The sequence below is a fragment of the Gadus macrocephalus genome, chromosome 14, assembly GCF_031168955.1.
Source record: "Gadus macrocephalus chromosome 14, ASM3116895v1".
In the NCBI taxonomy this organism is placed as follows: Eukaryota; Metazoa; Chordata; class Actinopteri; order Gadiformes; family Gadidae; genus Gadus; species Gadus macrocephalus.
The window spans coordinates 14,125,403-14,150,659 of record NC_082395.1 but is presented as its reverse complement, the minus strand read 5'-3'; the positions used below and the strand labels follow the sequence as shown (position 1 = coordinate 14,150,659).

Genomic DNA, 25,257 nt, shown 5'->3' with positions numbered 1-25,257 from the left:
CACATGCTCTGTCCCCGTATGTCCTGTGTTTAGGTATGAACCACAGCCCACACCCTTTGGGCCCAAGCCTTGCCATGCTTTAAATAAAGTAGAAATCGGCATGTTGACACAGAAGAAAATGCAGCTTTGCGAGAAAATTGAAACGTTGCTTTAAGCTACTATCGACAGGGTGCGTGCAGGGTGCTCAGTCACTCTAGTCAAACTTTTCCCACACACACAATTTGGGTCCCAAGACCAAAATTGGTCACCAATACTGAATGTTTGTGTCTCTCCACACAGCAACACGCTTTGGTAAAAGAACCGCCAACACAGCAGAGTGACTAGACCTTAGAAATCACTGTATTCGTGTTTCGACAGCCACCTCTATTGAAAATGTGTTTTTTTCAAATTTGTAGTGACAGGATGTAAATACCGTGCATAATCAGACGGAACGTAAATCTCTGTCTCCATAAAGACCGGCCAGTGTTTGATTTCAAAGATGTATAAAAGTTATTTTTTACCCTTATTATATTATATAGGCTATAAGTAGCCTATATGTATATCAAATTGAATGCAGATGCTGAAATGAGACGTATGACAAGTATGTAATGTTGTGAAAAGTAAATTTGTTTGTTGAAGCAGTCAGTAATGCGCCTTGTCTATGGACAGCTGTAGTAAACCCAGAGCAGGAACAACACACTGCATGCTCTCTTTGAGAAGCAACACGATGCAATGAAAACATCACATTAAACACTAAAATCATCGCCATTGTATTTGAAATGAGTGAATGTCCTCCTCACCCACACAGGAAGTGACCGTGATGGGCAGGAAGTTCCGGAACCCCATTGGGATAGCAGCGGGCTTCGACAAGCATGGCGAGGCTGTAGACGGCTTGTTTAAAGTGGGCTTCGGCTTTGTAGAGGTGGGCACTATCACCCCCAGACCGCAGGAGGGAAACCCAAAGCCCCGCGTGTTCAGACTACCGGCGGACCAAGCCGTCATTAACAGGTAGGCTCATGACTCCAAGCCACCATTAATCAAGTCATTTGTATTGCCCTTAATCACAGATATTACGAACATGGTGCTTAGAGGTGCCAATGGTCCTAAATTGTGTCATTCAAGCCGTTCATCTCAGTCCGTTAACAGTTAGGCCTGCAGTGACGGTAATAGGCTTCTGGTTAAGTATGGAGTCCCGCTTTTCTAGCGGTTTTTACATGCGCATAAAAGTTCAAATATTCCCAACTTTTCAGCGCGGGGAGTCGAACCACATGTCATTGTCACACTTGCCCAAGGCAGGCAATCAAATCAAGCAGAGATGTGGGCTTTACTGTTTGTTTTAATCTTGGGCTGATTGATATCCTTAATACATAATGGGGTTCAGTAAGAATTAAATGCCGTCTTCCAAGTAGCGCTAATAAGCATTGAAACACGTTAGCAACTAGACCAAACGAGACTTGTAATGGTAGGTAAAAACAATACTTTATTATTTATTATCATACAATTGTGATGTAGAACAAAATAAAAAGAAAACATGAAGTGCTTGCATGATATAGAAGCCTACAGCGATCATTAGTTAATTTGTGTGGTGGTGCCTTATCATTTGTTTACCCATGGGCCATGACAGCGCGTTTGCTACCTGCTCTCATTGGCTGAATCGATGAGAACGTTTTAGACTCAATCAATATAAGGACGCGGGGAGATGAAGCTCTGTTTGTTTGTAAATGTATATACGTGACCATATTTTTGTCATAGTTCTCTTGTTTTGTGAAAATGTTCTCGTCATTCACCTTCGGGATTCGTTCGTTCCGACCGAATCGTTCGCGACCGACCCATCACTACAGGCTACACAAATAATTATTGATCTTGATATTGTCAGCCTCTTGTCTTTTTTACATGTTTTACACTGTACATTTAACCTTTTAGTGCTTGTTTATTTATTCACATAGCTCTTCTGTGGCTACTGCACTGAAGCATCAGTTTAAGATTAGGGATGTGAACAATCGATTCTCGACTCGTAATCAAGTAGACTCTAAAAATGTAAATCCTAAAAAACTATTTTTTAAGAGTTATGCTGCCCATAAGCGTAGTCGAAGGGAAGATTACACAGTGCCATGTCGCCAAACTATGACTGTCTGTCTGGAGAAAATGTACAGCGAAGCAGCAACCTTCCTCAGTGAGATCCTGTCCTTTGCAGAGAAATTTGCCAGTAGCTCGATGCTTGGAGAGTGTTGACTACGGAGTCGTACGTGACCATGACGTTAACTTTTTTACTGACTGGGTTGTGCAGAGTGCGATCCTGCAGACCCGCTCAAAACCAGCTTTCTTCTTTGCTGGATGAGGGTAGGCCTGAATGGCAAACTAACCTTGCCTCACCACTTTAGCCATGTAAGAAACAGTAGCTCATCATAGTAGCTATTCATTAAACACTGAAAGGTGGCTGGCATGTTACGCAAATCAAAAGCATGATTAATTTGTTTTTTGTTGAAACCGTTTTGTATTTATAGACAATGTGTTTGTCGTGACTGCAGGCCTAGCCTGTCTGTAAACTGGTGGTAGCATTGCGATGTTAGGAGCTTTGGTTATTTTGGATTTGCTCCATAAAAGTGTGATTTTTAATAAATGAAATAATAGGACTTTCACTAAACATCTGTTGTTTTTGACAGGCTACATGTTTGTCTAGACCTGTAGGTAGGCCTATCTTACTAATATAATATTATCATAACTTTATTCAAGACCCAGGAAGGTCCACAAAGACAACACAGTACATATATGAAAAAAAAAAAAAAAAAAAAAAGTATATATAAAAAACATTTAAGAAGGATGCAAATGAGGCATTACCAATTATAATACAAACGCATTTAAAAGCTTCGGGTCCAATGTTTCCAGAAGCTAGTATACCTTGTGATACCAGGCCTGTCGCCCAAGTTGCTCCTCCACACTTGGTCCAGTGTGCATATGCCCCGTGCAAGTTGTTCAATAAACAAAGTTTTCGCCGTTTTCCAGCAATACCTAGTTTGTTTTTATCCCCCTGTCGCACGGAAGTAACGACTCGGTCACCAATCAACGGACGGCGTGTGTAGCTCCACCTTTTCGGCACTCTTTTAGAAGGCTTTTTATCCCGAGTACCGTAATGGCGCGTTTCCACTGCAGGGTGCGGAACGGATCGGATCGCAAAGGTGCGGATCGGGTCGCGTTTCCACCGCCAAAAGTGGGCGTGACCCGGACTTAGCGCCGTACCCGTTTTGGCCTCGTTTTCAGGACTCCTCCATTGGGGTACTGAAAACGAGACGAGACGCCTGAAAGGGTCCCGGGAAATTCTAGCTACACACCCCCTCCGTTGATTGGTCGACAGAATCATCACTTCCGGGCGACACGGGGATAAAAACAAACGAACAGTAGCCTCGAGGTATTATTCTTTATAATTAACATGTCGCGTAAAACGCTTGCTTGTGCGAACAAGGAGGTGGAGACGTTCGTCGGCATTCTTGGGGAGGAAGACGTTGTTTACGATGTTTACGTAGCTGCCGCGGCGATCGACATCCGGCCTACCTTAAAGGGTACTGTCGGCGGTGGAAACGCGACCTCGAAATTGAGCTGGGCTATACCGCCCCCTCCCTACCGCACCTTTGCGATCCGATCCGATCCGTTCCGCAACCTGCAGTGGAAACGCGGCATAACATAGCAGCGGCTCAGCGCGCTTAATGCCGGACTCTAACCAACTTTTGGCAGAGGAAACGCAAACAGTACTGCACCTTACCGCACCGAACCGCCAAGTGGGAATGCGCCATTACAGAGGCCTACGCGCTTGCATACACAGAAGTTTGATATTGCTCTCCTCCTTGAGCCTCCCAAAATGTCTTGCAATATTGATATCCCCTCTCTCCCCTGCCAATGTTTTAGTTGTTTTATTTTATAATGTTTTGTGTGTAGGCTATGTCAAGTCTACTCCTTACCTCAGCCAATTGGTGTCCCAGTTACATTTTCTGTTTTTTCATTTCTAATTCTACTTCTTTCTGACATTTACCATTTTCCAACTCCATCTTTAACTTAAGCAGCTCTTTTTGCTGTTCAAAAGTAAGCCCAGCGACTCACCTTTATCGTCCTCCAAGATTCCCTTTTCTTGTAAATTTACTTTAAGGATGTTCTTTAGTTTCCTTAACCTATTTGTTCCAATTACCCTTTCAAAATCCTCAGCGTTGTTCAACAGTTGCTCCTTGGTGCATTGGTGAAGCAGAGGTTCCGATGGACACTTCAACAGACATCTTAGTGTCACTTTAGCAAACCCAACCCAACAATGTGAAACTAACAAAGCTACTCCCTACTTTTAGACTTGTAAACAACCTGGATCCTATCAAACCTATCTAACTAACTTAGCCCTAGTTGTTGTGTGTGTGTGTGTGTGTGTGTGTGTGTGTGTGTGTGTGTGTGTGTGTGTGTGTGTGTGTGTGTGTGTGTGTGTGTGTGTGTGTGTGTGTGTGTGTGTGTGTGTGTGTGTGTGTGTGTGTGTGTGTGTGTGTGTGTGTGTGATGGATTTCTCAACCTATATAGCCTAGTGAAGATAAGCTTACACTGTGTCCTTTCACCAAAATATCCAAGGTATTTAGAGGAATAATAACTGTATACTGGAGCAATCAAGTTCAGATTTTTCTGTCTCATTCACTCCCCTCTCTCCCTTATACAAACGCACACACACAGCTCCAAGTTGTCTCTCTATCATGCATTGCTGCTCCTTTCTCCCGTCATAAGAACGGAACTGTATGTAAGTGTGGCTATCTGTGACGCTGCGTGGCTTTTAAAAAAAAGTTGGGCTACGGCTCTGTAGATGGCTTTTTAATTTTAGTCATTGAAAAAATATGTATGTCTCAGAAACCAGAGTCAATCCTGTGTTTCTGTTCTCCGCTGTGGTGTCCACAGCACGGAGCTCCAGTAACGTTACAGGACAGCAGTGGATTATTTTAGCTTGTACTGTATTCCAAGTTTAGCGACCACACCAGTTTCGTTTTAGCTGATAATATAGCTTGAAAAAAATAGTTTTTGTCATAGTTTGTCATCAAAAATAGATTGTTATTTCGAAAAAGGAATTGATTCGTCTTGTTTGAAATCATGTCGAAAACTAGGACGATAATTATTCGTCAATGAAATTAACACTGTTCCAAATGAGGGTTAGTCTTCCAGGATAGTATTGAGTATACTAGCACGCACTACAGCCTCACAAAACGATAATTACCTGCATTGAAAGTAAGGTGGAATGTCGAATAGTGTTTTAGGGAGACCTGTTTTCTCTAAATTACAATCGTATATCAAGAACTGATGAAATGGCATAGATATGTGGATGATCGCATAAGTCATATAACCATGTTTAAAGGATATTTGGATAGGATATTTGGTGTGTTTGGATATAATATTAGTGTAAGGCTGAGAACCAGAGAGTGCAGTTTGGTCTCGATTAATGGGCTTAGTATGTAATGTTTGGTGTTTGTGGTGTCCTATAGGTATGGGTTCAACAGCTGTGGTCTGCTTGAGGCTCAACATAGGCTGAAGACTAGGGAGGCGTCCCAGCAGCAGCTTAGGAAAGGTAGGAGGAGAGAGGAAACAGCCCTGGTGCCTGCCTACTTCTCTAATAAACTCTCTCATCCTGTATACTGTAGTACACATCATGTATGTGTCTCAAGTCATTCCTCTCACCATTACTTCATTTTCCTCATAATCTCTACCTCCTCCAAGCCGGATCTCCCTTATCTTTTTATAATCTCTGATGCCTCAATTTACTAGTCCTTAAACAATTCAAACAGATACTCTCTCTTTCGCTCCCTTGCTTGCTCGCTGGTGTTGAGCTGCGACAGAAACAATCACTGCAAACTAGGAAACATAAAATCTCTCTCGCTCAAACTTTCGAAATTATACTAGCAATATTACAACTACAAAAATATGCAACAAATGAAAGTATAATAATTAAAGGTAGAATATGTAGATTTTGTCATATTATTTTCTAAAAACGACCAGAACTAGGTTATTTATATATATTTTTTAACCACTTCTTATTTCAGCGAAATCCTGATATTTTTTAATTGAAACGTCCCGGGCAATTTTTGTCAAGTCTGATTGGCGAAATTTCCCCTTAAGCACAGGCATCCGGCAGAAATACCGGGAAGACGGGAAACACAGGGAGTGAGGACGGAAGTCGGAGAAATAGATGGCGATTCACTCTATAGTTTTTTTCATTCAATGTTTTTATTGCTCCCTTGTGATGGAACAGGATTATTCGCCAGTTTGCCGCAACTTCTGTTGCCGAAGCTTTCCATATAAATTGAAATGTACAGGTGAATCAAATGACCCATGAAGATTATCTGACAAGAGGAAAGATACGAGAGTAAACATTGGTGCGCATTCCAAAGACAAAGAGGTTTAAGCAGCTAGGAACTACTATTAGCCAAAGAAGCACCATTTGGCTCCTTGCGTTATTGGAATGATAGTACAAACAACAGTATTAATAGCCTGCTTTATTATTTTGATTATACTGTTGGAAAACGTCATATCAATGTCGATAGTGTAACAGTATTATATGATAGCACAATGCAGTTAGTCGTAATAATTGTAATCCTTGTGTTTCTTTGAATGAGATCGTGTTCCTATGTAGTCTTAGCCTGTCCTGTTTCAGCTTCAAGAACGTCGTCGGGAAGCACAGGGGAGATACTGTATTCTCCAGGAGATCCCTAGTCACACCATACGTCGGTTCACTCAGTAAACTGGCAACAAGACACGGGAAACTCCTCTGTGATGCTGCCGCTTTATTTGCTTAGATGGAGATCACTGTACATTTGCTTATGCTGCATTAACAAACGAACACCCAGTTTTTCACTACTCTCTGCTACTAAACGCGTCTTTTCTCTCTCTCTTGCTTCCCCACTCACTCCGCATACGCGGTCTCTCTCTCATTAGCTTCACTGCTCACTCCACACGCATACTACACACTGGCTCCGCTATTCTCTCAAAGAGATGCGCTACTCTTGCAACAGTAGGCTGTTAATCACTGTAATCGATTATCTCTTCCTCGGTTTTACACAGGAAGAGATAAGATGGTGAAATCGCCGGATGTGCCAAGCCACGACCGAACTGGCTTGGCAGTGTAAAGAGGCCGTCACCATTGTTGCAAGCAGTCCCTGCGTCTCACTGAACAACACAAACGCGAGCGCGCCAGCCAATTGAACCATCGTCCAATCGTCGTTTTTCCATTTACCTTTTCACACAAGCCTTTTCCACCGACCGTCATTCCGTTCTGGTTCGCAGAAAGTGTAAATTTAAACAGAAAAATGAAGTCAGTGCCCACAAAATTCTCTTCATCTGGAGGTCGACCCGAGAGAGAATATTGATCAATTAATTACGTGTTTATAATCGCGTCCCCGGGACGACGTGACGTCGTTCATTTTTAATCCCTGCAGGGACAAATGGTAGGGGGCAGTGGCGTTACTACATATTATTTAATTAGCCCTGAATATAATTTAAAGGGTTAAGTGTGTGTGTGTGTGTGTGTGTGTGTGTGTGTGTGTGTGTGTGTGTGTGTGTGTGTGTGTGTGTGTGTGTGTGTGTGTGTGTGTGTGTGTGTGTGTGTGTGTGTGTGTGTAAATATATATATATATTAGTGCTGATTTTAATCGCAAATTTTATTCTATTCTAAATATTCCTTGATTTCGGGCTGCTAGCCTTTAAGTGAGATCAGAGAGTGTTAAGAAGGACGGTAAGAAGAGAGACCCGCAATGAATTCAACCCGGTCCACTTGACATCGGGTAGGTGCATGACAGTGGTAGTCCTACCGTAAAACTTCAATAGCCCAGGCTTTTATTTGTTTCAATCACTGAACTTTCGAACAAAACTCTTGCTCAGCAAAGATGGGAAATACTATAACATTTATTATTTAAACCAGTATGAATATTCCTACCGTACGAAGGCCTATACACATTACCAGGCTATCGAAACACACACACACACACACACACACACACACACACACACACACACACACACACACACACACACACACACACACACACACACACACACACACACACACACACACACACACACACACACACACAGTGGCAGAGTTGTAATCAGGAGAGTCGGGAGAATTCTCGGTGGGCCGTTAACGTTTCGGGGCTGTCGGGCTGATGACTGCGGGATAACAATATTGCGTTTATAAAAGTTCCTTGCAGCGCCGTCCGGCAGCCTGAGCTGTGCTTCCGCAACCTCTCACTCACTCAACAGACGCAACGCTCACAAACTGTCAACGTTTCCTGACATGTTTTGTGCATGTCTACCTCAGTGTGCCTGTTTGATATTCTAATATGTGTGTTTCTATATGTGTGTTTCTCTGTGTAATGCATGTAATTATGTGGATATGACGTTTGTCCTGTATTTGTGCGTCAATGTCATCTGGTGTGTGTGTGTGTGTGTATAATTGTGGGTCTCTCTGTGTCTAGCTGGCCTGCCGCTTGGCATCAATCTGGGGAAGAACAAACTTTCCCAGGATGCATCAGCGGACTTCATGGAGGGGGTGCGGGTGATGGGCCCCCTGGCGGACTACCTGGTGGTCAACGTGAGCAGTCCCAACACACCTGGCCTCAGAGACCTGCAGGGGAAGGCGCACCTGCACACACTGCTTCATAAGGTATCGTATGGGAGGAGGGTAGCCAATATGCTGCTTTAGGGTGCACTCACACTAGGCCATCTGTACAGTCTCCAAGTCCGTTTGACACCTCTGCGCCCCTAAAGCTAGATCGTTTGGCTAGTGTGAGCACTTCAAACGTACTCAAGCCCACTTCAATTCCGTGCCCTGAGCACACTTCGGAGAGGTGGGCTCAGGCCACGGTACAGATGCTAATGAGCCAACACACGCACGGCTACGCAACCTGAGTTGGATGACGTATAGTCCCTGCGACCCTTCAATCCCATTAAACAATAAACATGGCGGCAAGCGGTTCAAGAGTGGGTTCACGTTGGTGCGATAGCAAAGTTGAGTTTTTGATCCAAAACCCCCCGTTCGTCACGGCGCAGGCTTTCTTGGTTACTTGGAGAATAAGTTCACGTCTGAGTGTAAGCTTCAAACGCGATTAACTATTTACAAGTGCAAAAATGCCAACATATTCTTTATTTTGCTGACGACTTGTTTTTTCTCCCGACAAAAGCCTCGTAAGGCCAGTTCCTCTGCGTCTCTCTCGTAAATCGCATCACCTTTCAACGTCTTTGTTTAATACGACTGCATCACATTTTCTCACATGATCAGCAGCTCGCAGCTTTCTTTCTCTCCAGTTAGAACTGCTCATGATCATAGTTGTAATGCATTCATTGTGTCTACACTTGAGATAAATATGTGTGTCTTTGTCTTTGATAAAAGAAAACTATGGGGGGGGGGGGGGGGTTGCAATCGTACTTGAGTAAGGTACAGGTGTCAAACAGACTTGCTCACAGTACAGATGGCCTAGTGGGAGGGTGCCCTCATAAGGTATCACTTTGGAGGAGGGGAGCCTAAGCTCCATGAGGTAGAAGAGGCCATATTGTCTGAACAGTTCTAACCAACATCAAGGTCGCCCGCACAGTCATAAAACAGCAGTCATTTTGCAATACTATAAGATAGGGTAAGATAAGAAATAACTACACTTTATTGATCGCAGACAGCAAAGGAGGATGCCACAGCAGGAAATACAGGACGGTAGTAGAATAAGTGTTAGTCAAACTATTTCCCAAAACTTGCCATGGAAGACAACATGGAGCTGCTGCGATGTCCTGCCCCTCACATCGGCAGTGAATCAGAAAATATACACATATAACATGAATAACAGCACTTTCTATGTTGTGTATGATGTTTATGTGTATAAGTGTATATGACGGGTCGGCTTAGCTCAGCCTGCTAGTTCGATCCCCAGATCCTCCTAGCTGAGTGTCCCTGAGCAAGACACTTAACCCTAACTGCTCCTGACGAGCTGGCTGTCGCCTTGCATGGTTGGATAAAAGAGTCTGCTAAATGCCCTAATTGTGATTGTAATGTTGGTGAACCCAATTGTTTATGTTGGTGAAACAGGTGCTGAAGGAGCGAGATGCCCTGCAGTGTGAGAGGAAACCTCCAGTGTTAGTGAAGATCGCCCCAGACCTCTCTCCTCAAGACATGCAAGACATCGCCGAAGTCGTAATAGAGGTCAGCCTTCATCTGTACTAAATGGTAACAAGAATGGCATTGTCAAGAATGGCATTCTGCGTTTACTCGTTTCGTATAAAACACACTATTTTTGGATGTTGCTATTTTGTAGACCGGTCGAAAACGGAGGGTACAAATCTCAATGTTGCAGAATGAGTGCACTATTTAATACCTATTATGCACCATAAACGTTTGCAACTGAAATTACGCTTATTACTGCACTGTCTGATAAATATATTTTTTTTATTAAAAAGATATTGGATTTTCAACAGAACTAAATCGTGAGTTAACTCACCAATAGTATAAGGTCAAGTTCGATAAAATACCTGCTGAGGAAACAGGGCTTCCTAGCAAAGTGGCCGGTCAGTCAAATCTGATTTGTCAGGTCAAACCAACTGTTGATTAATCGTCGAATGGGCCTTTCCAACGTTCGGCAGGCAATTATGGTTGCTTATTAAGCTGCTCTTCTCGATGCTATGGAACTCTTCTTTCACTTGCATGGGCCTTCCCGACTTCTGGCGGTGAATTTTTCGTTAATTAACCTTTGCTAAGCATGTAATGACCGCTGTCAAGGCGAGTGAATTTTTGCCTCTGATTCAAGTCTTTGATATCACTCCGCAAGTACTCCGGTAACTTATCAACCCCAGCGTATTCGGTTGCTAAGCGACGTCAACATCTTTGGCGGACTGTTTCTCTGCTGATCTACATTACGAATGGTAATTGTAGAAAGAAACACTGAAGTTATTTTTTCATTTTGGCAAGTAGCCCTGTAATAAGAGGAATAGTGTATAGAACGTCGCTGGTCATCCTCGAAAATACGCCCCTTCAGAGCGAAGCAAGTTCTGGTGTCCTGTTTGCCCCGTCTGGGCTTATTTTCACGATAAGGACCGGCTATTCTATACATTATCCCTTACATATAATAGTGCTGTCAAACAATTCATTTTTTTATCGAACTTGACCTTATACTATTGGTGAGTTAACTCACGATTAATTGCTCTTTTAAAATTCTAATTTATATCCACTCCAATTTAAATTAAATTAGATTATCAAATTGTGTGACAAATTATCATTCATCCCAAATGTACTTAAAGGACAATTCCGGTATTTTGAACATTGAGCCCCCTTTCTGGTTTGTGTAGGATGAAATAGAGTGGTTAACACCGACATTTTTCAATATTGGTCCTGTCTCGGGTATTCGGCTAATCTCGAATTGCCCCTGCACCCTGCCTGCTTCACTATGGCTGGCTATGTGCATTCCCAAATCTGTCCTTAAAACAACCCTAATCGTTCGTTTTCAGAAATGTGAAACTCATCGGGCGGTTAGTGGTGTTCGTTGATGTTCCTGATCAAGTATCGTAGCGAAATACAGTTTCTGGCGTGTTTTATTTGGCATTTTGTAAATCCATTAAAATGGAAACTGGACCGGAAACGGAAAGGGGGTGGTTGTAGTCTTTTCCCTCGGTTCTAGTCCTGCTGTTGATACGGAGAATATATATATATATATATGTGTGTGTATACATACACATACATACACGTGTGTGTGTGTGTGTGTGTGTGTGTGTGTGTGTGTGTGTGTGTGTGTGTGTGTGTGTGTGTGTGTGTGTGTGTGTGTGTGTGTGTGTGTGTGTGTGTGTGTGTGTGTGTGTGTGTGTGTGTGTGTGTGTGTGTGTGTGTGTGTGTGTGTTATGTAGAGATGTATACATCCTCCCTCTCCTCACTGGAGAAGCCTCCACAGGTATGTATACCATATGTGTATGTATACCATATGTGTATGTATGTTTGTATCTGTATATATATGTGTGTATTTATGTATGTATATTGAAGTGTGTGTGTATGCATGTCCCAGAAGATAAACTCTCTCAGACATCAACCGCTGAACATCTCTCTGAGAGAGAGAGAGAGAGAGAGAGAGAGAGAGAGAGAGAGGAACATTTTTTTTATATAGGAACATTTTTCCTAGTTTGTCGTTGGTGTGTTCATTTTCAGCTGGGCGTGGATGGCCTGATGGTGTCGAACACCACCGTCTCCAGGCCCCCCAGCCTCAAGGACCCTCGCTGGTCAGAGACGGGGGGTCTCAGTGGAAGGCCTCTTCGGGAGCTCTCCACCGACACCGTCCGAGAAATGTTCCGGCTCACTGGCGGTATGAAGGGGTGGTCCCCAAAAACACAACCCATATTATTTCACAAATACTAACACTATGCACCCAAGACCAGCTAAGTCCAACTCTACCTCTACACCACCCAAGACCACCACCAAAACCAAAACAACACCAATAATACCTGACCACCACATATAAAACCTCACCACCAACCATTCTACCTCCACAACACCCAAGACAAACACTACCTAGACAACACATATTGCTACCTCATTACCAGTCATACTAGCTCAACAAAACAAAAGAATAGACCTTTGCTCTGTTCCAATACTCATACTTCCATGAGTACACTTAAACGTTGTACACTGTCCACACTCACTAAGTGCGCAGATTTTCAGATGTCAGTGTTGTTCCAAATCGAATATTCCGTGGTGCGCTAACCGGAAATGACGATCGTGACTGCAGCAGCGGCTCGTCCCCCGTTTTTTAGAATTTTAGAATGGGAATCTAGTAAGCAATTATGCCTACTGTATCTAGTGTTTCATTTCTAGTTTACCCACTGCGCTACGTTTTGTTGCGGTTTTCCAGGTAAGGTGCCGATTGTTGGGATTGGCGGGGTGGCCAGTGGCCAGGATGCTCTGAATAAGATCCGAGCTGGAGCCTCCCTGGTCCAGCTCTACACAGCCTTCACCTACCAGGGACCCCCCCTGGTCACCAGGATCAAACGGGAGCTACATCAGCTGCTGCAGTAAGTTGGTGGATCGAGGGGTCTGCGTTAGTAGGCCTTCTGCAGAACCCCCCCCCCCCCCCCGCATGATAAGGAACATGCCTTAAAAGCCATTCCAGGCCATTTTAATTGTCAAGTAATTTTCATTTTTATAGTTCTTAATCACAGTTCTGTTCTCAAATGCCTTTACAGACAATTAATTTAGGACACCCCCTAACCCCTGCTCACCAAAGGGCCAGAAAAACAACCTTAATTATCAAGAATAAACAGATTTGGGAATTGTATACAGTCACTTGCTGCACTTGTAATCAGGCAGTCACTTACTGCAAGTGTAATTGAATGTAAAGAAAGTGGACCTAAAAACAAAAATTATCTTTGACATGAATGTATGAATGTAATGTTGACATTCTGTGGGCAAAACCTTTCATAATCAAAGTAAAAAAAAAAAGAGCGTGCATTAATACCTCAATTTGTATTATTCGCGTTAAAACAAGATTGCGTTAATGCGTAATTAACGGGTAAACTTGCCCAGCCCTAGTGTGTGTGTGTGTGTGTGTGTGTGTGTGTGTGTGTGTGTGTGTGTGTGTGTGTGTGTGTGTGTGTGTGTGTGTGTGTGTGTGTGTGTGTGTGTGTGTGTGTGTGTGTGTGTGTGTGTGTGTGTGTGTGTGTGTGTATATATTCGCTTTATTAGACATAACTTAATTGATGGACTCATTTGTTTTGATATATTTGTATGTGTGGATTACTTGGGTTGTTACTGACATCGGGTGAGAATTTCTTGCCGATTCACAAATATCGTTACTAAGAAAAGTGTTCGATACTTATTTTCCCCATGTGAGTGTCTGTGTGCATAAACCTTTTCTGCAACCCTCCCCAGGGACCAGGGATTCAGCTGCATAGCCGAGGCGGTGGGAGCTGACCACCGTGGGGCGTCAGAGGCTCAGTCCCCACCAACACACGGCACCAACCAGGCACACCAGGCCCAAGAGACCCCGGTCTCAACAATGGTACCCCTGGTACCAGCAGCCGTCTCTACCAGCTCCGCAGGCGAAGTGAACCAGGGCGCTGCAGCAAGGCCAAACCAAGGAGAGGCTTTCCGTACCGTCTGACAGACAGGGAAGTAGTCAGACTGACCCTTGACAGCCAGCTGGAGAACGCCTGGTGGGTGTTGAAGGCTTCTGAACCACATGCTAAAAAAATACACCGTCCGTTTTGTTTTCTGTGGTGATTTTTTTTTTTTCTAATTATTTTTTCTAGTTCATGAAATACAGGTCCTTTCATTATTCTGGGGTCCACAGACCAGCTGTCTGTGTAAGGCTTTAGTGTAACTATGGCTTGATAAAGTGATCCTTGGGTGTCTTATGGATTTAGTTGTAGATGGGTTTTCACGATGCAATACTACGTACCATTTGAGAATGAATACAAATGAATGGCCTAACATAATGTTCGGGATGAAACAGTAATTCCTCCATATAGTTGATCACAAAATAAATAAAGTATGAATCAGATATACCGTTGTAATATTGTTATTCAAAATGCAATGCAAAACTAGGGTAACCTGGACTTGGCTATGGATATGTGCTATGAAGACCTTAATGGATATTGAATTAACATCATACACTAGTCATAGTTATAGTAAGCAGTAGGCATGTCAAACATTAAACGTTGACTATAAGGACCAGTTGGTGTCAGGTTTGAGATTAAGGATCTCACTCAAGGGCACCTGGTCGACCTCTCAAGGTGCTAGTTGAAGTTGTTGCAGCCATAGGCCTACCTCAGGGCATACATTTTCACGGAAATGTACCCAATCTTGCGGAAGCATACGCAGCTCATCATCAGTCTTTTGCTTTTAATAGGACATCGCCACTGATGAATGAAATTACGTACTCAAAGCTGTTCTCTCCGTTATGCGTGAATGACGCTTCGGTACGCTGGTCATTTACATGTAAAACAGGCCTCATTCTTTTCATTGAGGCATTAATCAGAGGCACATCTCCATTACTGGAAGCATCGCTAGATTTAGGTGTATGATAGCTGGTCGTGTCCAAAGGTGGCTGATTTTCATTGTCCGTGATATCTGTTGATGCGCTGGCCATGTTGAGAAACATGTGCAATGCCGACGACTGCTGAATGTTTTTGTATTCATGGATAGCGCCCACCTGCAACCTTTTAAAGGGGACATATTATACCACCAGGTGTGAGTGTGATCAGCCTTACAAGCCGTTTCGAAAATCTGCCCCATATGACATCACTAGAGGGCCTGTCCACCTAGATCACACTCACACCAGGTGGTATAATATGTCCCATTTAAACTTTTTCTAAACGCAATGCCCCCCCTTTTAACGAACACACACACACACACACACACACACACACACACACACACACACACACACACACACACACACTGTTTAACCACTCACAGAGCCCCCACAACTTCCGGTCTGGGACCCAATGCATCCCACAGAGTAACCACGCACACGCACACACATCCGGCGCACACATCCGGCACAGAGGCCACCACTACTTCCTGTCTGGGACCGTAAATATGCACGATCAAATGTACCCCAAACTGGGGTATGTGATTTACTTCTAACATGATGATACCCTTTGCTTGTAAAGATACGTAAATAGTTGATTGACATTTGGCCATACATTTGTATAATATTTCACTGCCTTTGTAACATAGTGCCAGGCAACTTTTGAAAAACTTTGAGTAGAAATCGCTCTGGTTTAAACAGAGGTCTCCCTACCAGTCAGCAGCCACGACCATCTCTGCTGCTTAGCTTAAAGGGGAACTTCTCCCATTTGCATTAAGCTTTGTATCGATCCCATGGACATATTAAAGAAATGCATTTAATTTGTGAACTGCATTTTTTTCAGATGCCTCCCTCGTTTTCAGCCAATCACATGACTGCAGTACTGACCTCGCCTCCGAGCTTCCCGGTTCCCTCGGTCAATTGTCTATGGGAAATAGCATGGGGTTTTTGAATGATCGTACATAACAATCTCTAGGTAGTAAAAGCGTTTTGAACTACACACTTTTCCCATCTAGTTTCGGCTGGGTTTTGGGATTGTCGTTGCCGGTAAAGTATGAAACGATTATTAATGCTACTTTAACGGCACTGACAATCTAAAAACCCAGTCACTGCAGTCATGTGATTGGCTGAAAACGAGGGAGGTATCTGATTGGCTGCAGAGTTCCTTGTTGAAAAAAAATGCATTTGTGAATCCAGCCACATCAGGAGAGTCTCAAAAATCCACATAAATAAATACTAAATAAAAATAATAAATACAGACCCACCCACCGACTCACACACAAATACAAATGAAAAGTTCACAAATGAAAAGCGTCTTGTAAATTCAAGTTTAACAGTTTGTATATAAATGTAACAACATCCATTATTATCCATTATCATCCATTATTGATGAAAATTGCAAATATTTTTTTAATTCATATATTTATGCATTTATATTACATTTATTTAAAAGAAAACACTTGTGTGGGGATCAGAAATGTGTTTGTGAAACTTTTTTGTTTATGGATTTATTTTACATTTATACATACCGATATCCATTTGTGTCTGCATTGAAATGTATTGTGAGAAGAGAGTAATTTATGTATAAATCACAAAATACATTTGTGAATCCTTCTGTGCATTATTTATTAATGAGACTGTTCTGACCCCATACTCCGTGGCCTGCAAAAAACACATTTTCAGGCTGCAACAGATCCGTTGGCCAATCAGATCCCGGTTATGGAAATACACGCGACTACTGGATCTATTTTGCAATAACAAGCAGGAAGAAGCAGGAAAAATCTGTCCCGTTATATTTTTTGAAAGAAATGTTGAATCATAGTTCAATCCGGACTTAAGATGTGGAAAAGCCTCGGATGAAGCTGGAAAGAATAAAACACACGGTTTCCACACCGCGGTAATCCACAGGGAAAATAAAAAAATTATCGGGGTTAACCCCTATTGGTCGGTATTCATTTCCCAACCTTGTATTAGCGATTTCGTGCTGATGCGCACAAACGCTAATCTATTGAATCTTGTCCCCGAGCATGATTGCCCGACTTTTTTCGTACTATACAGAACGAAATGTAAACCAATGCATTCTGTATGGGACCGTTTATCAGGAGAGCGAGAGAGAGAGAGAGAGAGACTTCGGAAGGGGTGTGCGCAGATAGTACATTGCACCCTCTAGTTTTTAAGCAGACTTCCTCAAAAACTGAAACGAACGTGCTCCACAGAACGTGCGTTTCTCAGACGATTAAAGTGCTCCACAAAACGAAATGAGAGAGAGAGAGAGGCTTCAGAAGGGGTGTGTGGAGATAGTACAGTGCACTCTCTATTTATGTCAATATTTCCATTTTTGCATTTTTGAAGCAGACCTCCTCAAAAACTGAAAATAAATAAATAAAAATAACCGTGCTCCACAGAACGAAATGTTTCGCTGATGTTAACCATACAGTATATATATATATATATATATATATATATATAGGAGAGGCCCTCTTAATCCCATCAGTTACTTGGGTCCGCAGTACATCAGTGTCCCTCTCTATGGCTCCCTCTCTCTCTTTTCCACTGTGTTTCGAGAATTCATATCGATATAACGAGAAAGGATGTACTGATAAAGGCAAGAAAATAAATGCTCCATGGTCATAATAATTGAAATATAATTAAATTAAAGCGTGTAACGAGGAAATGAGACGATCTAGATGTGGGCCAGCAGAGGCTGAATTTTAACCGAATTCGGCCTGTAACCTTATTTTTTACATCGTTTTTGTATTATGAATATTTTAATATTGTCTGGTATACCTGAACCACACTTACCCATTGTGCTATGATTTGATCAATGGTTTAATAGGTTTGCTGCATTTGAAAATGTACCTTATAATCTACAGAATCAGAGTGGGCTATAAGAGATAGATCTAAGTGTATTATCTTATGAGAGAACTGCAACATTTGTGGGCATCGTAAAGGAAAGGCTGAAGAACACTTGGGGACAGTACATACAAATTTACACTGATGGGGCTCAAGATCCAAAAGTTGGGAAGTCTGGGTTTGCTTTTTGCATCCCAGATCTGGATGTTATCAAGTATAACTGTCTGAGGGGGTTTCAGTGTACACTACAGGGCTGCTTGCAATAATCTCGGCTATGCAGTAGGTGGAGGAGGTCAGGCTAGTGCCAGTTGTGATATGCTCTGACTCTGCATCAGTGCTGATGACATCGAGGGAGGGAGGGCAGGTCAGACATCATGGTGGAGCTTCTTACCCTGATGCACAGGATTGAGCAGGCGGGAGAGTTAGTGGGGTTCATGTGGGTCCCAGCTCATGTGGGGATAGAGGGGAATGAGCTAGCTGATGGGGCAGCGAAAAGGGGGAAAATAAAGGAGGCATGCATATACAGTCATGATGACCAGACTGAGGCTGGGGCATTGTGGACTGGCATGGGACTTGCAAAAACTGGGAAAACATGAAGATGGACTATGTGGAGTTTGTAAAAAAAAATAAAAAAAAACAGCAACAATAAAACATCCTGATGGAATGTACTGGACTCAAGAGCCTAAAGAGCCTTCTTAATCCCATTGAGAACCAGCCTGGGACTATAAAAGATGTCTGGATTGTTCCTATGGAAATAGGATAGGCCAATTTAAGGTTTTTTGGAATATCTTTTATTTTATTTTTGTCCTGTGGGTGGTAAAGACATACAGTGTGTCGTAAAGGCATACAGTCTGCCGTAAAGAAGATTAACCTATTTCCTATTAAGGACTCTTATTATGAAGTAGCAGAACGGAAGTTTCAGCTGTAATCCATGTGGATTGTACATTGGTATGTGCACATCGTAAATTGCAAATCTCACAGCTTTCTTGCGGAATTTGCGGAGGCACATCCCCTTTTGGTCGTAGTATATTTCCCGTTTCTCATTGGCTAGTCATTGTTATAGTTAGCTACATTAGCCTCTTTAGCAAACCAGCTCGCAAAGAAACAACACAACTTTACATTGTATTGCACGCACAGCAAGACCGTACAATGCATAAATTGGTGACCGGCATAAAGTAGTATTATCACTGTGTAAAAGCATTTAAAATCTACATAAAATGCACAATGTGATACATATACAAAGAAGAGAAATCGTTTTATGGGCGCAGCCATTTTTTGTTGACGAGTAGTACTACGACCAAAAGGGGACGTGCCTCAGTGAAATGCCGCAAGAAAGCTGGGACATTTGCTATTTACAACTTGCACGTACCGGGCTTCCGGCGTACCATCCAAATGGATTACAGCAGTGTCCCCGGATTAGGTTCTATGTTGTTAGCGCTGAAATAAAGTGAATCGTTCCCTTCCGTGAATGGAGTTATCCGATTCTTTCTTTGTTTTTACAATACAAAAGTAAAGGCGACAGTCAAACACTTGGTTACACAATCAAGAGTCAGTTCAAGCCAAAATTGTACTTTGATTAACACAATTTAACAAGCGCTTGGCACTGACTGCACTACAGAAATCAAAGAATCTTGGCTACGCGATCGTGATGTTTAGATGGTGTTTAAACATCCGCTGTATAAATTCTTCACAGCTAGACACTGTATGCCGTTTATTTGTGATACCATCGACGTGTGAAATAAAGTCGAAAATCAACTATCGAATTAAAATCACCGCGGTTAAAAACATTTAGGGATTACATTTTCACTCTGCATGGTTGCTGACTGAAAAAAAACATTGACTTCGTATGCACATGTTTAAGGTATGGAATATCTTGCCTACATTTGTTATTGCATAATGTCTTTCCATACATGATAGGCTAAAATCCATTTGTGCATTTTCGCTCTTTTATGGACTGTACCACTTAAATATATGGAGAACCAATGTTTACGCTCACAGTAAACTACTACTAGTACGGTGTTGCACGAACCCAACCCGGAACCCAAATATTGAATAGGGGCTTTAGGACTTTTACATGCATATGATCTGTTTTACTAATGTATTGCTTTTTATTATGCACACACACTTGCCCTGTCTCACTATCAGATGGTACGGAGCAGGGAAAGACTGCCATTTTACACACACTCCCCTTCCCCGGCCGCTTGCGAACTCCAAGTCTTAGTAAATGTTGGGGACAAATATTTGTTACCACAGTGGCTTATAATTAAAAAATACGTCTTAACGCATAATCTTTTTGTAAACACCAACCTTTGTTTACTTTCTTAAGCAACACATCTGCCATAACGTTAGGAAGGCACAGGTAAGTTGGTGAGCTAATGTTATTCGAGCTGATGGCTACATTAGTGGCTACATTGCTAGAAAACTCGAACTCTTGGTTAAACATTTTAACCTTTTTCAAACATCGTAGCTAGCAAACGGGCTCTGTTCGTATTACAACAATAAAATAGGGGAGGAAGGAAATTTTTCGTGTTTTGGCAAAGAATAACATGCGTCACTTGAGACTTTTGAGAAACGTCGGCTAACAGTTAGCAGACATGATAAGTCCTATGTGAGACTTGGGGAAGCGTCAGCTATATTTTAGAATGCTAACATAAGAAGCCCTATGCGAGACAGTTCTTTATAATACATCCTTGTGGGAGAAATGAGAATAACGTGTGCTAGCTGTTGTCATGCTGGTGTAAGAAGCCCTAAATGAGACATGTGAGTAACGTCTGCTAACAATTGGCATGCTAAAGTCAGAAGCTAGGATGGAACTGGCAGGTACTAGCCCTAGGTGTAACTGCTGCTTGTATTGTGGCAAGGCTATCAGAGGCAGTTTATTTAGTAATGCAGTTTTCTTACCAAAGCTTCTACAGCATTTACAGTGGCACTATTTTTCAACTATTACTTGGCCTCCTAATAACTGTCTTTTACGTTTGTTTGGGCTATTCTATTGCTATGCTTAACACATGAATAAAACACTTGCATTGTATCATTTGAAAACATGAATTGCTCCCATAAATGTTATCCCTTAAAACACCAGAGGAGTCACACAGTTGGTTAAAATACTTACTTATTCTAAATGCCTCCTTGTAAGTTGTCAATTGGAATGGGAGTGAGACAATGTTTTTCCATGCTTAAGAGTTCAGGGTTTTAAATGCGGTGAGGCCCTTTGAGACTGACAGTTGACTTGTCATTTAGCTCATTTTATTTCCATCCATCTAAAAGTTGAGAGAGAGCGTCCCACTTGATTTGTGCACTTTGTCAGGATGAAGAGGTAGGCCTAGCCCAATTGGCAAATACAGTCTATCATCCAACCAACCTTTATTTTCCAGCCCTTAAGATACACAAGCACACATGCATTATTATTCTGAGGATGTGTTGCAAAGTGCTGCATGAAGCATTATCTGTAAGAATCAGATGATTCCAAAAAATGTGCACGCTCATTAAACTCAATAAATTGAGCAGAACACAATTTGGCCCTTATGCAAATGAGCTGCATTATAATTTGTTAACAGATAATTCGAGGAATGAGTTTCTTCTGAATATTGTCTGAAGCCAATATTGATCAGTGGTGGAAGCAACAGTTTGTTATTCAGGTTCTCTAGTTGTGTATATAATGTGTCAAGCATTTTCAGAGACTGAAGTAAAGGCGCTCAGGTTAAATTATGGAACAAGAGAGCATGTTGTTAGGGCGGAAGCTGCAGAGATGATGCTTTGGAACCCTTTAATTAGTGCTATTTTTCAGCAATTACCTCTGGACATGTTCTCTATCCTCCAGAGTAATCCAGAGTACAGACTCAGAGTAAACCAGAAAGTCAATTTGCATTTCTTTACTTTATTCTTCTTTATTCCAGGGGGACCACAAAAGGCAGCACGGTTCTATAGGATGGAATATTAAATTAAACATTTGTCACTGTTCTTTTGTCACTGCTTATTGTTTATTTCCTTAGTACAATACGTACTCAATCTACCCTTTACTCAGCGTTATGCAGCTAGGTTAGGTAGATTGACCAGTGTATCTGTTCTAAATGTTAGTTTGTGATGTATTCAGTCATCTTCTGTTGGATTGCTTGATTTAAAATTACAACTTTGAAGGAAACCGGTGATGTTACCATCTTGGTAGTGGTTTGATATTCACATTGTCATAGTCTGCATCTACTTATTTGTGTGTGTGTGTGTGTGTGTTTTAGTAGTGTTAGTGAAAGGACCTGGATGGACAGCCTGGACCATGAAACCTTGTACCTGTCTCCGGAGCAGCCTGGGCAAGCACAGCCTGAGCTCTCCATTCTTGCCCCAGAGGCTGCAAACATGGGGGGGTAAGGACCAACCCCATATACTTCCTACCTACTCTAATCTCGCCTAATTGATCCCCCTATCCTACTCAATTAAAATTACAATTAGGGCATTTAGCAGACGCTTTTATCCAAAGCGACTTACATCGGTTAATACACACATTGACACACCGACGGCAGAGTCAACCATGCAAGGTGACAGCCAGCTCATCAGGAGCAGTTAAGGTTAAATGTCTTGCTCAGGGACACATCAACACTCTGGGGAGCTGGGGATCGAACTAGCAACCTTTCAGTTACAAGACAACTGCTACTCCTCCTGAGCTAAGCCGACCCAGCTACTCCTTGTTGGTACATGTCACGTTGTTGCAAGGATCCCATTGTGATAGATTGACAGTCCTCAAGGTATTCCTCTCTCAACCCAGAGAGTAAATAGAACCTGTGCTGAGATGTGATACATTTCTCACATTTCCCAGCAGCCAAGCCAATTCCTTTTGATATTTTATTGTCTTCAAATCAGCTTTAAAGACACAAAATCTTGAATGCAATCAATCTCTAGCAGCGGACAAGGTATTTTATTCGCTCTATAGTGTGTGTGTATATATACGATAACTAAAACTACAAGGGTTTTAGTAGGCATATCTTGATATCAGAAGAAAGATAACACCTGTGGGATTGTTGTGAAAGGAAAATAATGGTTGGGACGGGAGTGTTGCCAGGGTTCTATACTTCCACTGGTGGCAGTTATCTGTTCATTGTTCACTATTATAACAACTGCTCTGGGGTTATTGCACTAGGATTTAACTATTATATGAAAGTTGTTGAATCGTTATCAATGACTTGGCTTTAGATTGGGGAACATGCTCTCTCTTAAACACTTGACTGAGATACAGAACCAGTCAAGCAGTCATCCTGAATGATACGATTCGATTCAATATCAAAGATAGGGATATTTCAGTTGCATTAAGCATTTAGCATTTGCGTTTTTATTCAATATGAAATAGATTCTCCTAGAACTAATGCTGTACAAGGAACGCTCAAACCTGGTGCGTTATTGAAGATATTGTTTACATTAAGAATCAGGCTTACATTATATCTTATTGCAGAAGAAGAAAGTTCTGTAACAATGAAAGGACATGACACAAGTCAACCCAGTGTTTTCAAGAATATCAGAGGAGGAAGAGGAGAAGCGGCTCCCCCATTGCAAGTCTTTTCTTGTTGTGGAAGTACCAGAAATGTCGGAGAATCACGCGAAAACCGCGTGAACCAGGTCGTTCACGCCACGCCATTTTTCCATTCCCGTGATTCACATCTATTTGCGTCTTGGTATTGACTTTATACGTATTTGCGCAGCGCCTTCGTTTTTGGTGTGACGACTATTTTACGTCTATATTAAAAGATTGATCATGGGATTTTATTAATTGATATTGGAACATTCAAATTAATATAGATATCAAACCCAGCCCTACTCAAATGTAGTACAGGCAAGTACCGCCCTTCTCCATGTTATCATGTCAAGCAAAGCATCTCGTTTCTAATAAGTGCTTGTATGAATGTGTTGCAAATACACAAAGGCTGCAGTGTTATCATATTACACTGATCCTCCCCCTCTTATTCTGTCTTTTCACACACACTCACACTCATACACTAACCACTAGAACTAGAACAACAGAGAAAGCGCCCTGCCTCCCAACCCCATCAGGCCGGAACCTATTGTCTATTCCCTGTCTGATTAGTCCAGGGATTACCTGCTGGCTGCAAAGAGCAATTCATTCCCACTGTCCACTGGGCCTTATCACCATCAATCTGACATCCCGTTTATCTGACACTGCAGGCAGATCTGCTAGCCTAGGAGAAATGCTCACAAAGATCCCCCGGTCATCAGCACTTCTATTGTGGGGCCCAACCCCCCTGAGCTGCCACCACTCCCTGTGTGGGTGCTCTGATCCCATGCATCCCTCCCTGTTGCTCGCCTGGCTCATCCCTCTTTTGGCCTCAGTCACTCTGTCCTCATGCTTTTTTTTTCTACACTGTTCGACGTTTTGCCCCACTTTGTGTCTGTGAAATTCTTTTCTTTTTGTTTGTTTATTTTTTACCAATTGAAAACTTCTGTAGATTTGGGCCCAAAAGGAACAGGTGTTTGCTATGTGTTACAGAGCATAGTTTTTCTGTCTTTTGCTGATGGAAATACCCCTGTCTGGATCCAGTGTACGATCGGGTGTTTTAGAGGAAAACGGTGTGGTGGTGCTCATCTTTTCAACAACAAAGTATTAATATATGTTAATTAAAGAGGTAAAGAGAGTAAGATTACCGGACAACCATGGCTTCTTTTAAGTTGGACTTTCTACCTGAGATGATGGTGGATCATTGCTCTTTGAATTCCAGTCCTGTGTAAGTGCCGTTTCAATGGAAATTGTTGTTGTTGAAATGTGCAACCTTTTGGACCTTTTGGTCTGCTCTGTGGATAAGTGTTAATGTATATTTACACCTTAGTGCCGGACCCGTTATACATTATATGAGTAAAGTTTCTATTACAATTTTGGTACAGTTACCAATTCTATCAAACTTGTATTTGCGTACTTTCATTTATTGGATGACTTACTTGGTCTACTCTGTCTGACTGTCAAAAAAAGGCTGGGCTGTAGCTAGGGTGTTGGTGGTCGGACATTGCATCAAGAAAGCTTTTGCGTTCATCTGGAGGCTTGATCATTTAATTTCTGCTTTCTCTTGATGTGCTACAACACTGATAACTGACTGAAAATGACTCAAGTCGCATTCATCTTCTTGATCCAAAATGCTCCCCATATGGCCCACTTGGTATTTTGCCTTCAAGTTGGCTGAATGAGCTCTGCCTTGTATGATTAATAATTATGTGTCTTAAGTGTGATGTTAAATAGAGATATCTCTGAATCAAGTGTGGATTGCCTTTGGACATGGACTATGGCCATTCTTATTGGTTGTTCAAGAACTTATGTGCCCATAATGTAATACTTAATGTTTACTTTTTCAGAGAAAATGTTGTTTGGGTTGATCAATAATAC

The 25,257-nt window shown here is 42.1% G+C and overlaps 2 protein-coding genes across 21 annotated transcripts in view; both read left to right on the top strand.

The window, feature by feature from the left end:
* The window catches only part of dhodh (dihydroorotate dehydrogenase), a 15,687-nt gene extending 1,186 nt beyond the window's left edge, over positions 1 to 14,501 (top strand). The window contains exons 3-9 of the mRNA XM_060071053.1: positions 788 to 987; positions 5,472 to 5,554; positions 8,457 to 8,644; positions 10,055 to 10,168; positions 12,155 to 12,308; positions 12,855 to 13,014; positions 13,871 to 14,501. Of these exons, the coding sequence (XP_059927036.1) occupies positions 788 to 987; positions 5,472 to 5,554; positions 8,457 to 8,644; positions 10,055 to 10,168; positions 12,155 to 12,308; positions 12,855 to 13,014; positions 13,871 to 14,102 (1,131 nt within the window). The 3' untranslated portion in view covers positions 14,103 to 14,501. The remainder of the gene's footprint in view (positions 1 to 787; positions 988 to 5,471; positions 5,555 to 8,456; positions 8,645 to 10,054; positions 10,169 to 12,154; positions 12,309 to 12,854; positions 13,015 to 13,870) is intronic.
* A 4,769-nt stretch (positions 14,502 to 19,270) lies between these two features.
* Positions 19,271 to 25,257, top strand: part of celf1 (cugbp, Elav-like family member 1) — a 36,773-nt gene continuing 30,786 nt past the window's right edge. For 2 of the 20 annotated variants that reach the window (XM_060070695.1, XM_060070704.1), the window contains exons 1-2: positions 19,819 to 20,244; positions 22,118 to 22,243. In XM_060070695.1, coding sequence (XP_059926678.1) covers positions 22,140 to 22,243 — 104 coding nt within the window. In that variant the 5' untranslated portion in view covers positions 19,819 to 20,244; positions 22,118 to 22,139. Of the gene's footprint in view, positions 19,747 to 19,805; positions 20,245 to 22,117; positions 22,244 to 22,285; positions 24,608 to 25,257 lie in introns of those variants that run through there. The other 18 variants (XM_060070701.1, XM_060070698.1, XM_060070685.1 and 15 more) reach the window with 17 other exon arrangements.